Source organism: Rhinolophus sinicus, linkage group LG05 (genome assembly GCF_036562045.2).
Source record: "Rhinolophus sinicus isolate RSC01 linkage group LG05, ASM3656204v1, whole genome shotgun sequence".
Lineage (NCBI taxonomy): Eukaryota > Metazoa > Chordata > Mammalia > Chiroptera > Rhinolophidae > Rhinolophus > Rhinolophus sinicus.
Window position 1 is genome coordinate 16,986,805 of NC_133755.1, and position 15,814 is coordinate 17,002,618.

General features: G+C 40.9%; 2 protein-coding genes across 4 annotated transcripts in view; one reads left to right on the forward strand and one right to left on the reverse strand.

Moving 5' to 3' along the window:
- HADHA (hydroxyacyl-CoA dehydrogenase trifunctional multienzyme complex subunit alpha) overlaps positions 1–10,945 on the reverse strand; it is a 37,871-nt gene extending 26,926 nt beyond the window's left edge. Inside the window, exons 1-4 of the mRNA XM_074331797.1 lie at positions 10,814–10,945; positions 4,011–4,052; positions 3,847–3,917; positions 2,003–2,136 (exon numbers count right to left, since the gene is read on the reverse strand). Coding sequence (XP_074187898.1) covers positions 2,003–2,136; positions 3,847–3,917; positions 4,011–4,052; positions 10,814–10,880 — 314 coding nt within the window. The 5' untranslated portion in view covers positions 10,881–10,945. The remainder of the gene's footprint in view (positions 1–2,002; positions 2,137–3,846; positions 3,918–4,010; positions 4,053–10,813) is intronic.
- A 203-nt stretch (positions 10,946–11,148) lies between these two features.
- HADHB (hydroxyacyl-CoA dehydrogenase trifunctional multienzyme complex subunit beta) overlaps positions 11,149–15,814 on the forward strand; it is a 30,191-nt gene continuing 25,525 nt past the window's right edge. The window contains exon 1 of one of the 3 annotated variants that reach the window (XM_019735320.2): positions 11,149–11,286. The gene's annotated coding sequence lies outside the window, so the exon portion shown is untranslated. Of the gene's footprint in view, positions 11,287–11,317; positions 11,451–12,839; positions 13,048–15,814 lie in introns of those variants that run through there. The other 2 variants (XM_074331798.1, XM_074331799.1) reach the window with 2 other exon arrangements.

Consider the following 15,814-nt stretch of genomic DNA (forward strand, 5'->3'; position numbering starts at 1 on the left):
TGGGTATTAGATTAATGCGGGGGGGGGGGGAGAATTACTTTGCAAGTTACATAAATGTCTAACCAGTATGCTGTACACCTAAAACTATTATAATATAAAATAATATTGAGGCTGTCCCGGTGGCTCAGGTGGTGGGAGCGCCATGCTCCTAATGCCGTCGCTGGTTCGATTCCCACACGGGCCAGTGAGCTGTGCCCTCTACAGCTAAGGTTGTGAACAACAGCTCTCCTTGGAGCTGGGCTGCTGTGAGCATCCAGAGGTTGGTGTAATCTGCTGTTGGCTGCTGTGAGCTGCCATGGGTTGCTGAGTGCTGCGGTGGGCTACCGTGTGCCACCGTGAGCAGCTGTGGCCAGCAGCCAGCGTGAGTGGCTGGTGAGAGCTGCCATGAGCTGCTGCGAGCGGCCAATGGACGACTGGCGACTGACTGGGGGGGGGCGGGCGGTAGGTAGGTAGGTAGCGCAAGGCTCATAATACCAGCATGGGCCAGGGAGCTGTGTCCTACACAACTACAGTGAGAAACAACGGCTTGAACTGATGTGTGTGTGTGTGTGTGGGCGGGGGGGAGGTGGAAAAAGGGGGAAAGAAAAAAAAAATTGAGTGTCAACTCTAGTTGGAAAAAAAAAACTTTCAAGTTGTTTAGAGGGATCTAAAACCTAAATAGATCCCCTAATGATTAAAAAAGATCTGCTACAATGTTATCAATGTCCTTTAATTTCAGTTTTGTTTCATTTGCTACTTACTGTGCTTCTGAACACATTTAAGCTGTGAATTTTGTACTTTTGACCAAAGACAGCTAGTTTTCTGTCATTTTATATGCTGGGACTTGCTCAGCTAGCTTCATGGAAGCTACAAGTATTTTCCTGCCTGGTACATCAGTATCTCATTAGGCTCAAATAACTGAGCTAGGAAACAAAACACTTGATACAGAAAATTTTGCTTTTTCTAAAAATTAAACATGAAACAGAACATAAATTCCTAATTACAGCAACAAAAAAGGGTACACAATGTACAGCAAGTTTTAAAAATACACAAACACCTAAAATACAAATCATTAAGCCTATAATACTGGCTATCATTGTCTAAAGTACAAGGAATAACAAATACTCGTATTTTGACAGAATTAACAATTGTTAAGATTTTAGCCCATTAAACAAACACTAATGTATTTTCCTTATATGAGCTTTAAAGAATTGTAAACAAGTTTTATACACATACATTCTACCATTTAACAAAAGAAAGAAAATATTAGCCGCATCAGTCAAGTTCCCTTTGACAACCTCCTCAAGTCCTACCAGCCACTTCATTTGCCATGAAACAACGATTTTCATGTTTCTAGTGTATCCTTCCAGATCAACCACATATTTGTATCCATAAATAACATAAAGAAGTATTTCATGTATGGTTTAAAAACCTTTATGTAAAAACTATATGCTGTATAAAACATTCTGCAACTTTCCTTTTTTTTTTTTTTAACTTAAATGTTTTGGAGCGCTAACATTATGTTGTGGATCTAGTTAATTCCTTCCAACTGTTTTGTAGTATTTTATCATGGGAATGTTCCACGTTTTACTCATCCATTCCCCTAATGACTAACATTTAACTTGTTTCAAATTCTTCATTATTTTAAACTACACAGGACTGAACATCCTTGTACAAAGAGTGGGATTTCTCTAGCATATATACCTAGAAGAGGCATCACTAGATTTTATGATACATGCATTTTCAATTTTACTAAATGCTGCCAAATTGCTCTCCAAAGTGGCTGTACCAATTGGCATTCCTACTGGCAATATATTAACTTTCTCACTTCCCCAAGTCCTTGTTAACATGATTTTTTTAAACTTTTAAATGTCATCTCATTGTTAGTTCAATTTTATAGCATTTTTTATTCTATTCAAATCTGAACTGCTTTCAACTTCTTTAAGGAAAGGTTGTATTTAATATTACGCGGCTTAAGCAACAAGCCCCTCATTTTTTTAAAATCAACTTTATTAAAACTTACTTGATATCAGCACCTGCAATAAAGCAGCCTGGCTTTGATGAGATGAGGACAGCACTTCTGATTTGATCACTTGCCCAGATTTCATTCATTACTTCTACGAACTCTGATTGCAGTTCTTTGTTCAGTGTATTTACCTGCCAAAGGGAAATACATAAATCTAACAGTTTAAATTTGAAGTACCAGATGTGCAAATCACCATCAGATGCTTTTTGATTGTAGGAAATATGATTATCAGAAGAAATATACTTGGAAGCAAGTTGGAAGCAAGAAAGAAAGGCAGGGAATAGAAAACTCAAAACCCAGTAGCTTTCTATTCAGGCAGCTTTGGCCAACTATAAGTGCCCCTCCCTTTAAAAATAGGCCTACTCCGAAGAGGAACCCAGGGTCATATTCCAAAGAGTTTGAATCATATGCAGGCTATAAATAAGTCTACAAACATTTACTGGCATGGAAAAAAATTTGTATAACATTAAGGGAAAAAAGGGATCAAAATTAGACATATAGTATGATCTTAATTTCATAAATACTGGATTAAATGTTAAAAGTGGTTATCTTTGGGTTTGGAGTATGAATGATTGTTATTTTTTTCTTTATAGTTTTAAAATTTCCTACCATATAGTTTTAAAAATCCTACCTAACAATTTTTTAAATTTGTTACTTTTGTGTTCAGGAAAAATGTTCAACTTAGAAAATTCTGAAAAAGTACCTTAAGTTAGAATTGGTCAGTGGGTATCAAGGTTTACTCTGGGGGGAGGGGGGGCTGTCTTTTATTTTCCCTAATTTATGATAGTTGTTAATTGCTTCCACCTAACTCCTCCTATTCATCTAGACTCTGGTAACCAGATTTCTGAAATATAAAATCTTTACACCAATTTTAAATAGGCAAAAACCACGAGCTCCAGAAATAAAGCTGTTCTTGGCAAAAGCCTGGATGCTTTGTTGAAGGTGTCAAAAACAAATGAAGCTCCACTTTGAACAGAACTTGACCTCCAACGTGACCTGCACCTGCTTATTCAGAGCCATCAGGAAGCTTAACAACCACACTTAACCCAGATAATTTATGAATAATGACTTATGTTAGGCAGGTAATAAAGAAACCAGATTCAATAACCTCATAGTTAGGATGGGTTAGGTGAGTTTTGATTCTTATAAACAAAATTTGTACTCTGGTTCTTACTTAGAAAGTCACCTCTTATCTAAATTCTATGCTGTAATACAAGATTAGTTTTATTAATCCTTGATGTTAATCTGACCCCTAAGGTCACCTAGAAGGAATTCTTAAACAAAGACCTCTGCTCCAGAAAACTGCACTCCTTGGGCAATTTTTCAAACTCACTAAATTAACTATCAAAACCGTAGTTCATAGTGTGGGGACAGAGCCCCAGAGAGCAGTTTCCAGGCTCTTGGCCTCACGTGCAAAGGTGTTGGCTCAGGTAGTAGATGGCTGTCAGCTGTGGCTAGTTGGCCGTCAGCGGTAACCCTTGAGCCATTGGCCACTAATATAACTGCCGCAGCTGCGCTGGGGAGTGGAGTCGAGGAGAGTCGTCGGTTGGTTGGCAGAAAAGCGGACAGCAGGTTGCACGTCATGTGAATCCAGCCTCCAGTGAGACGATAGTGGTATGACTCCCCTACCTATGGCTCCGTGGGTGTTCCTTTTTGGCCTCGCCACATCCTGCGTTCTTATGTGGGGAGTAGGAGCAGAGACCCCGCAGGCCACCCGGCGTGACACATAGGATAAGGTTATGGTGGATTTCTTTCTTTCCCATTCAGGACTGGATTCATGGATGCATAGTAATCCATGCAGTGTATCACAGAAATAAACTGCAGCAAGTTAAAGTAGGTACCTTTGAATTGGGTGAGTTAATTCGAACAACTGCCACATCCCCTTTGACTTTATAGTTGACATGGGTTCTGGCTAAAAAGAGAAAGAAAATTTATTTGTAAACATGTTTATTGCTAAATAAATCTTAAAAGCAATGTTAGCATGTCAACAAGAAATTAAACTTACTCCGCAAAGCAGAAGATCCTGTAAAGTTGCGACAAATGTAACCTGTAAGAAAAAGGTATTTCAAAATTAATTCTTTTACAAAACAATTTCTGTAGTACCTGTTATATATTACAAAGCTAGAATTTATAACAACAACAAAAATTAGAACAGTGTGTTCTAGGCCATTATTGTGACCACTACCATATCTTTTTTGTTTCAAGTGTCAGCTCACATAATTATTGGGATACTAAATGTGGTAGGTCGAAGAATGGCCCCTCAAAGATGTCCACATCCACAGAAACTGTGAATATGTTAGGTTATATGGCAAAGAGGAATTAAGGTTGCAAATGGAATTTAAGGTCGTTAATCCACTGTCCTTAATCCTGGGTTATCCAGTTGGGCCCAATGTAATCACAAAGGGGAAGAGAGAGACAAAGAGAACCAGAGAGATGGTAGCATGAGAAAGACTTGGTCCCATTTTGCTGGCTTTGAAGAAGTTGAGAAATGCAGGCAGCTTCTAGAAGCTAGAAAAGGCAAGAAAATGGATTCTCTCTTAGAGCATCCAGAATGAACACACCCTGCCGACACTTGATTTTAGCCCAATGCAACTCATTTCTCACATCCATAACTGTAAGAGAATAAATTTGTATGGTTTCAGACACTGAGTTTGTGGAAATTTGTTACAGTAGCAATAGGAAATGTATACACTAAGAAATAACAAAGCAATCCATAAAATCAGTCCCAAATGTATTCCAAATATGTCTCAACCACATTCTCCAGCCATATCCTCTTGCATTTTTATGGTGAGATGGAGTTTCCAGTGTTATCAAAAGTAAAATCAAGGGGCACTAGTGACTATTATAAAGGTCAGCCTATGTCACTTTACTATTTTAAGCATTTCTAACTGAAAATGCTGTATTACACTCTATTACACTCCACAAGAATACTCTTATCCTGAGGATAACAAAGACCAGCTATTCTCCTTCCTCTTTGCCAACACTTCACTATGTGAGGCTCTCCAGCATAATGATATCATCTTTTGAGCACAAGCCATCACAAGAGAAGTCCCGGCAGAGGGTCATTCAATTTGTATTCTGGATAGAAGGTAAGGAATATTGAGGAAGTCTAGGCAAGAATTTCAGCTTTGTTCTGGGCATTACTCTTTTTCCTAGCACTAAAGGCTCATCTTTGCCCTGCTCTCATCCAAACACCTTGCTCTAGGTCAGGGGTGTCCAAACTTTTTTCAACGGTTTTCACCAAGGGCCATATGTGGTAAAGTATTTTCTACCAAAAGTATTTTCTACATGATTTAGAAAAAACCTTAGAACCATACCGTTTCCAAGTTAGGATGTTCTATATTTGACCAGGTAGCAGGGACCCTTTTGGAATGAGGAACACATGGCTAAACTATTACACATGCGACTATTCAACAGACCCAACTGGACTGGATTTCCCATAACAGTATTGAAAAGTGATTCCAGAACTATGGTGGGCATTAGAATCAGTTAGGGAGGCTCAAATACACTCATAAATTTCTGGATGACAGACAACCTAAAACCACCAAATCAGAATTTAAGGGGGCTGGGCCTTAGAATCGGTATTTTTTAAAAAGGTAATTGGAGTGGACAACACATGGTCACATAGGAACCACTGATTTGGAGAACCCACTGATTGTGAAGTGGATTAGGAGAGCGCCATCAATAGTAGCCAAGGCGGGGTCGGCCCAGTGGCTCAGGTGGTTAGAGCTCCGTGCTCCTAACTCCGAAGGCTGCCGGTTTGATTCCCACATGGGCCAGTGGGCTCTCAACCACAAGGTTGTCGGTTCAACTCCTCGAGTCCCACAAGGGATGGAGAGCTCCGCCCCCTGCAACTAGCAACGGCAACTGGACCTGGAGCTGAGCTGCGCCCTCCACAACTAAGACTGAAAGGACAACAACTTGACTTGGAAAAAAGGCCTGGAAGTACACACTGTTCCCCAATAAAGTCCTGTTCCCCTCCCCCAATAAAAAAAGAATAGTAGCCAAGGCTATTGCTTCCTCCATCTTTCTCTCTAACCTGCAATTCTTTAAGGGCGGGGATAGAAGGTATAGAAAATAGCAGTTTTATACTGGTTTGAAAGGCAAAGCAACATGTTATTTAAAAAAAGAAAACTGTGTAGAAGGCACCAGAACTACAGTGGGGTGATCTCTGGTTCTGTCTGCATTTCTTCTTCTTTTTATTTTTTAAGTGTGTTTTTCCAGGACCCATCAGCTCCAAGTCAAGTAGTTGTTTCAATCTAGTTGTGGAGGGTGCAGCTCACAGTGGCCCATGTGGGGATCGAACCAGCAACCTTAAGAGCACCGCACCCTAACCAACTGAGCTAACTGACTGCCCCCTGCATTTCTTCTTTAAGTAATCCAAGTCAGCCCTCTTAGTGCAAAGACAAAGGACCCGAGAGTCAAAAGACTTGGGTGCGGGGCTGGCCCTGTGGCTCAGGTGGTTGGAGCTCCATGCTCCTAACTCCAAGGGCTGCTGGTTTGATTCCCATATGGGCCAGTGGGCTCTCAACCACAAGGTTGCCAGTTCAATTCCTCGAGTCCTGCAAGGGATGGTGGGCTCTGCCCCCTGCAACTAAGATTGAACAGGCACCTTGAGCTGAGCTGCCACTGAGCTCCCAGATGGATCAGGTGGTTGGGGCGCGTCCTTTTAACCACAAGGTTGCCGGTTCGACTCCCGGAAGGGATGGTGGGCAGCGCCCCCTGCAACTAGCAACAGCAACTGGACCTGGAGCTGAGCTGCGCCCTCCACAATTAAGACTGAAGGGACAACTTTACTTGGAAAAAAGTCATGGAAGTACACACTGTTCCCCAATAAAGTCCTGGAAAAAAACCACAACCAAACCATGCTTGTCTGACAAAAAAATAAAATTATAAAAAAAAAAAAGACTTGGGTGCAACCACCAGGTTTATCATTTAGTTGCTGTATGACCATGAACAAGTCTTTTAGTGCATTTCAGTGTTCTTGTAAAGCTAGAAATGAAGGTGATGTAATGATTATAAAAGTTCCTGTAAGTCAAAGGTTACACCAAAGTACATTAAGATAGAAGCCAGCCATCTCCTCAATCTCCAGTGCCTCTACCTCGCTAATGATATACTTTCCTTCTTTGCTTTTCCATCTGTATCATCTGTATTTATCACTCTTCCTTGAGATTCCATCTACAACAGTCTTTCCCATCTCCGCCCAAATGTTTCTCTTTATTTAATATTCTGTTCTGTAATTGCTGCATCTGTAGCAGGTATTACTCCAACTAAACTGTAATCTCTTCCAGCATCACCTCAGTCATTCATTCAACAACAAAAACAATTTACCGTAGCCGACCATATGCCACACATTCTAGGCACTTGGAGTGAACAGACAAAAATCTCTGTCTTTGTGGAGCTTACATTCTATGGCAGCCAGTGATATATCTGGGAAGAACCAGCTCCTACTCAGCAGAGGTAAGTGAGAGGTGAAAATAGGCCTGGCATAAAAACCAGTTTGCCTGTAAAGTAGAAAGTCTAATGGGAGGGAAGCCAGGGAATGGGCAATTCTAGCTAAAACAGGGTCCAGAGTGTTCAAGTAGGAATGGACTGATTGGGAATGCAGAGTGGGAGGGATGAGGTGGAAATACGTACTAAGAAAACCAAACAAGCTGTGTGCTGACATGTGCTACTGTGGCCGTGCTGGCTGGCAGGCAGGCATCATGAGCAGCCGGCAGCCAGTGAGAGGTGCCGTGAGCTGCTGACTGGGGACCGACTGCCTCAGCCGGGGGGACGTGCAAGGCTCATAATACCAGCATGGGCCAGGGAGCTGCGCCCTACGCAACTAGACTGAGAAACAATGGCTTAAAAACTGGGGGTCTGGGGGCAAAAAGAAAAAAAAGAAAGAAAACCAAACAAACAAACAAAGAAACATAAATATGTAAATAAGTATGTTGCAATTTCAAAGACCAAATACTTGAGAAAACAGGTTGGTGCTCATTAGCTTAGAGATTAAACCATTTTAACCTTTCACCCACTAACCTACCTTTGCTGCACACACACATAGCAAATACACAAAACCTGCACTACATCAACTGAGACAAAAAGCAAAGAGAAAAACCAGTACATGTACAAATATAGCTGAAAAAAATTCCAAACTACAGTCAACTAAATCAAGTTGGAGTACAAGGTAGCTTTGCTTTTGGAATGTAGTGTTATCTACTAACTAATAAGCAGAGCTCACACTGGAGCAGTTGGGTGAACTTTAACCTATATCTACTGTGCCAGCAAAAGAAAGAGAAACCTTTCTCCCACTTCTTAATCACTTTAATAATTTAACTCAAGAAGATAACCACCAGACCTAATAATACAGCTGTGGAGAGAGTTGGATTATGTTGACACAAATTTCAAATGTGAAAATGTTAATACTTTGGTTGTAACAATCAACAGTTCTCAATACTATTCAAAGGGCTAGAATCAAGGCATAGGATTAAGGAAGTGAGAATTAAATTTATGTATACACCATCTTCTAAAGTATTTGCCTGTAATCTATTTCCTGTGAAATTATTTTACCACTTAGATAATTAGGAATTTAGATTTAGGGTAGGAGTGGAAATTAAACAAGATATTTTGGTGATTTTCATTTGACAGTCATATTCAGAATTTAGCATTCACAGAGGAAGAATGGGTGAAAACTTCAAGAATTACAACTCAGTTTCAAGAGAATTTAATCATCTACCAGTAAATGTCATACTCTCATTACATGTTTGGCAATGCCTTAGCACCAAACTTCAGGGTGAAGGATCAATCTGTTGAGTCTAAATGGCAATCCTGGTTCACTTCATAAATGTCTAACCACTATGCTATACACCTGACACCGAAACTAATATAACATAATATTGAATGTCAACTCAAATTGAATAAATACACACATACATAAATAAATGGCAATACTGGTGTGCAGGTAATTTTAAATTCACTTTCCAGACATTTTTTTCAAAATTTATAAATTGATATTAGAAGGGACAATAACTATAATGAATTATATTTTCTTATTGGTGAAAACACAATGCAATATATATATTTATATGTATATATATTTCAATACAAAAAAATAGATAAACTAAGCTTGTAACTTTTAATTACACAGATAAAATGCAAAAATTACTTGTAGAAATTCTGTGTATATAGAATCATAATTCTTCAGGGCAGGAAAGAGTTAGTAATAGCTAACATTTACTGAGCACTTCATGAAAATCTGCTTTACACCTAAAATAACTCCTTTAAAGCTCACAAGGTGGAATTATTCTCCATTTCACAAATGAGAACACACACAGAAATTAATTGCTCAAGGTCACCAGAGGGTAAAAGGCAGAACCAGATTCAAATCCAGAAGTCAGACTCCAAATGTAACGCTCTTAATTGCTCTGTCATGCTATTTCTCATTTCAAGGTAAAGTCATAGTCTCATTCATTTTACAGCTGAGGAAAATAAAACCCAGTTAAATTAAGGTATCTGTCCAAAGTCACATAGTGACTAGAAACCACATGACCTGACTATCAACTCAGTGTTACGCCAGCTGCTAATCCATAAGAAGTACCTTAAAACCAATGCAGCAGCAAGTTCAAAAATACACGTTTTATTTTTCTAGTGCTAAACCATAAATGCAGAAAACAGGAAACAAAACAAACATGTGAGTAGTAAGAGAATGGGTGATTCTTTTTTCTCAATCCCTTTCCTCAATCTTTACAACATTTCAATTTTTTTTGGTAATAGGATTGGCACACACACACACACACACACACACACACACACACAGCAGTCCTATGGAAACTAAAAACAGTGGTTGAAATAAGGAAGCAGAAAAAGACTCAATCATTCAAAATTAATCTACAGTAAAGAGAGACTCCAGCTACCTATCTAAACTCAGCATAAAACCAGTGGTTCAGGATATATTACCAATTAAGTGTCTAATTAAGTAACCAGTATTAAGTACAAAATGCAATAAAAAAAAGTTAAGTCACATTTTACCTTATAGATTTTAGATAGGAGGTTTTCCACAATCACCCACTTTCACTGCCAGTTTGAGGATTAAAAGATAATACAGCTAATGCAAGGTAACCGGGTATGGTCAGGAACAAGATTAGAAATAGTTCTTAAAATTATCTAACATTTTATTCCTTAAGATACACGCGTTTGCTTATTTTTAAGACTGTTTCTTGTAGGAAGTTGCAGAACCTCCCCTTGAAATTCAACACACTATATGTTCACACTGGGATTATTGGAACAGCAAGAGTTGAGCCCCCTATTTAAAAATGTGGTAAAAACTGGTTTTGGGGGAAAGGAGCAGGCGGTGGCAGTCATTTACAAGACAGGTTAATTTCATCCAAGAACCTAAGACAGCGCTGTTACCGGCGAGTTGCCGCGGAGACAGAAAGACGTGACAGACTGTACTGTCCCAGTCCTGGAACTCCCAATCTAGTAGGGACAGATCCAAGGCCATCATTAAGGAAAGTAAGAGGGGCGTGAGCCCAGAAGTGAGACGGGGAGACCTGCGGACACTGCCGGACCGGTGGACAGGACTCAGAAACGTTAGGAGTTAGGGAAGCTTGAAATCGCTGCAGGACTCGGGAGTCGTGAGAGAAGAAGTGACAGTGCCTTCACAAGGACACGGGTCTCAGGACAGCATCCCTCCCCCCGACCCAGGGCTGCGGCTCCGGGCGGGGACAGGAAGGCGGCAACGAGTGGGAGACGCGGGTCCGAGGTGGCCCCAGTCTCCGCAGGAGTTATGCCAGGGGCTCCGGGGTGCCCTCAGCCAGGCCTCACCTGTGCATCGGAACGTCCTGGAGGCAGTGAAGCGGCTGAGGCTGCCAATTGCCCGGGAGGCCACCATCTTGAACAGAAGAGGACGAAAGTGGAAAGCGCTTGAAGTGCTGGCTGTCCGCCCGAAGACTTTTCTTCCCGCAGCCTGGCCCCAGACAAGAGTCCAACGTACTGCCTGACTAAAACCTCGATGTTGAGCTGCTGCCGGTCCTTTAACCCTGCCCTTCGCTTCTGGGTAACGGGGCAGAAAGGACGCCTTCTCCGCTAGAAGGAAGGGGGCCTATCGAGGAGGGGCTCAGAGCCGGGTTTTCCAGTCAGGCGGCCAGTGGGCAGCCGCAGGGCCAGCGAGGCCCGCGGAAGCCGTGAGCGACGTGAGGGGTCCTTCCCAGGCAGGACCCGCCCCTTGGTCCGGGCGAGGCTTGGCACTTGGGTCCTAACCTTGCCAGCCGCGGGAGCCTGAGCGGACGCGAACGCAGGTGAGGCTACGTGCGCGCGGCTTTCCGCCTGGCCTTTCCCCCTCGGCCTGCTCTGTACTTCTTTCCCATTTACTGCTCCACTGCCCGCGGCTGTCTCCCTTCCCTGGGAGAGTGGAGTTCCAGCCGACGGAAGCTTTATGGAGGAAGTCTCCGGTGCCAACGGAGTTAGTAACATGGGCTGGCGTTCTGTCTATAGCTTCCGGCTTCGCTGTCACCTGTCTTATAACCGCAAGTGAACGCACTGTTTTCTTGTGTGTGTCTCTGTGTGTTTGCGTGTTTGTTGTTTCTCTTGTTTTGCTAGGAGTCAGGTGAGCAGCTATAGAGATTCAGAACGGGCCCACGGGTTTACCCAGATTCCTGCTACCGCGGGTGGGACTCGGTCCTGTGACCTCTCCTGCCTCGAGTGTGGCCGGAGACATTCCTCCGTCCTGTTCGGAGATCAGTGCTTCCAGAATGTTCTAACCCAGAAGGGACCTGACCATTCACCTGGTCATTCATCCTCTTCGTCTTATCCGTGAGGAAACTGAAGCCCATGAATCAGTGTGATTTCAACCATGGCCACAGGTGGTAGAACTAGGACTAGAGCCTAAGTCGACTAACTTTTCAGTCAAGAGCGCTGCATTGCATGATGGCTGTGTTTGTGCTGGAAAGATGGTCTCCAGTCTTCCAATACGGTGATTGATTTCAAAAACAAACAACATTGAGGATCTAGGCACTTTTCACTCTCTCTCATTTAATCCTTACAATCCCCAAATTGTCACTTGCGTTTTCTAGGTGGTTTGGGAGGCTCAGAGAGTTTATGTAAGTTTTCTGGTAGTAGGCAGAGCCAGGGTTCGGATGTCAATCTGAGTCGCACTGCTCACCACATTCAAAGTTCCACGAGACAGGAAGCAAGAAGGGGTGGGGGGAAATGGCAGGAAAGTTGAGGCTGAAATGAGTATGGAAAGAAAGAAGAGAGGTTTCTGTTTAAAGCTTAAGTCAAATAGTGAGTCCTCCATCACTCAGCACTTTAAGGAGAAACTGGGTGACCAGTGATCATTTAATTTTCAAGGAGGATTTTCGATGACCTTCAAAGGCCCTCCAACATGAGTTTAGATCAGGAGTGGCAAACTTTTTCTGTAAAGGGCCAGATAGTAAATAGTTTAGGCTTTGCAAGCACATTGATCTCTTGTCATATATTCTTTGTTTTGTTTTGCTTTGCAACTCTTTAAAAATGCAATGACTATGTGGTATGATTAAAAATACGATGAGTGTTTAAATAAGAAAAATTTATTACAGTAAAAGACACATTGCCATTAATCCCCCTCAAAATACTCCCCCCTCACTTTGAACACACTTATTCCATCATTCTTGCCACTTTCTGAAGCAGGTCTGGAAGTCCTGTTTCGTGAGTGTCCTTAGTTACGCTGTTCTGGCTGCCTTGATGTCCCGAATCGATTCAAAACATTTACCTTTCATGGTTATTTTGACTTTGTGGAAGAGCTGGAAGTCGTGCGGTGCCAGATCCAGTGAATAAGGTGAATGAGGACACATCGTAATGCTTTATTTGATAGAAATTGCCGTACCAGAAGTGATGATGTGTGACACGGAGCCTTTCCGTTGTGATCACAAAATACGGTGAATGCTGCTGCCAAGTGCCATCCAACGGAAAGGCAGGGATCTTCAATATGGGAAGCGGTGCATCAAACCTTAGCAACAGTGTGTGACAAGTGTCTACTTGTTTGGTGCAGTCAGTCGGGTGTGAGCTACAGTTGAGAGAAGGTATGTTTTAAAGTGTACCCTAAATCATCCTCCATTATGACAACGCTTCTTGTCACACATCATTTCTGGTACGGCAATTTCTGTCAAAAACATGATGGTGTGTCCTCATCCACCTTAGTCACCAGATCTGGCATTGTGTGACTTCTGGCTCTTCTCCAAAGTAAAAATGATTCAGGACATGGAAGCAGCCACAACAGCGCAACTAAAGACACTCGAGAAAGAGGACTTCCAGAACTGCTTTAGAAAGTGGCAAGGATGATGGGATAAGTGTGTGTGAAGTGAGGGGGAGTATTTTGAGGGGGCTTAATGGCAATGTGTCCTTTACTGTAATAATTTTTTTTATTTAAACATTTTATTTAAGTGCTCTATGTATGCTAATTTAGTTATTCCTCGCAGCAACCCTGTGAGGTAGGTACTAGAATTAGCTGTATCTTACAGATTCATTTTGCAGATGAATTATTGGTATCTTAATCCTAAAACAGAAAGGTTAAGTAACTTGAAGGTCATAAAACTAGGGTGGAGCCAGGATTTGGATTTAGACTGTCTGGCTTTAGAGACTGCACTCTTAACCTTACATTGTGTCTTAATGATGTTGTAATCATGAGCTGTTGGAGCCAATCCATCTTGTTTTCCTTACCTGCGTAGTCACTTTAGTCCCTTTTCTCTTTCCCGTGTTCCCAAGTGCCTGCAACTTTATGCATCTTTCCAAAGTTCCACATGCTACTCAAGCCTGTCTTATAGTAGAGTATCCATGCTCCCCAAATCCTTGAGTCAAAAATACCAATTTCCTAAAGCTTACAGCACATGACAGTAAGGGTCAACCCTCCCATAGGGTAGTTTGTGTAGTCCCTCTTTTGAAATCTCTCCCTATTTTTTATTAATTATTGATTGAATATATGTTCTATGTAACTTTTTTTTGGAAACTACAGAAAAGTCTAAAGAAAAGTATATCTATAATTCCACTACCCAGTGATAACTACTAACATTTTGCTATGTATTTTTCTGAACATTTTTATGCATTTGTATATTTTTATATATCTATATAAATATTAATGCATGTAGATTTGAAATAAAACTAATTATACAGTACATAAAAAATAAAATGCTCATTATAAGAAAAATTTAAGAAGACAGAAGAATATAAAATAAAAGCCCTTCTTTATCCCTTAATTATATAGACTTGTAGCTTTATGGATTTCTCTCTCTCTCTCCCTCTCTCCCCCTCCCCCTCAACCCCTCTCTCTCCTCCCCCCTCCCTCCAATCCCCCCTTCTCCCTCTTCCTCTCCCTCTCTTTACCCACCTCCATATGGAGTCTTACTATACAAACTCATTTGCAGCTTGCTTTTTCATTTAATATAGTATATTGTAGATATCTTTCCATGTCAGTATATACGTGTATATCATTGTTTCATTTTTCTTTCCAAACTGCTACACAGTCCATAGTATGTTTATAATATAATTTATTTAGTCATTTCCTACTAAGGTGCATTCAGATTTCTTCTGTGAGTTGCTCTTTTGGTCATGTATCAGGAAGGAACCTTCCTGTTGTAAATAACAGAAAATTCAACTCAAATTGGCTTATTAAAGGAGATTTATTGATTCACAGAACTGAAGGGATGGTAGTTTCAGATATGATTCAATCAGGGCTCTAGTTTCTTTTTCTGAGATTCTTGCCTCTGTCAACAGCTCTTTTGAGATCACCTCTGTCCTTAAGCTAGCTTTTTTCTTGTTTGCAAACTGCTGTAGCCTTTCCAAGCCTCAGGAGGAGAGATTTGTCTTGCAGAGTTGCAAGCAGAAGACTTGACTGTCAGGCTGACTAGACGGTGCCTAAATCCATACCAGTGGTAAAGGCAACACCAGGCACCATTGTTGTAGGCTTTGATTACTTGAACCAATACTGTTGGGAAAAAAAAAGGAGATTATTCTGATTGGTTTCAAGCCTGGAGTTGGATTGGATTCAACCTGATGCAAACCACATATGGCAACTATGTAATGGGGTGAAATGGATATTGGGGGTGAAAACCACAGATTCCATTGTAGAGTGTTTCTCTTTTTCTATTTGTAAAAGTTCTTTGTGGAATATGGGTATTGACCCTTTGTCTGTTTTACATGTTGCAAATGTTTTCTCTGAATTGGTTGTTGTTTGCCTTTTAACTTATTTTAGTATCTTTTGCTGTTAGATATTGTAAATGTGTATCTAATCAGATACATTAGTTATTCTTTTCCATTATGGCCTTTGGGTTGTGTGTCACATGTTGGAAAACTTTCCCCATCTAAGATTATAAGAAATATTTTGATATCCTTTTCTAGTATTTTTATAGTTAAAAAATATATATTGGGATTAATCCCTTTGGAATGTATTTGTACTTGTGGTGTGCATTGTGGACCTAAATTTTTTTGCAAGTGGTTAGCCATTTCCCCAACAAATCTATTGAATAATTCATCTTTCTCCCACTTAATTTGGAATGTTATTTTTATTATATGCGGAATTCTTATACAATCAGTGAATATGCTTCTGAACTTGCTACGTCCTATTCTGTTGACAAGTTTAATTTATTTCTGTGCCATAATTACACTGCCTAATTACTAGTGTTTTATAGAAAGTTTTGTTATCTGTTAGAGCAAGGTCCCCCTTTTTCTTTATCAACATTTTCTTGACGATATTTGTGAATTTTATCATGCTGAACTTTACTTAAGGAAACTTGTATCCCAAACTCATGTGGCATCATACGAGTATGTAACTTCTGGAAACAGTGTTTGCCCATC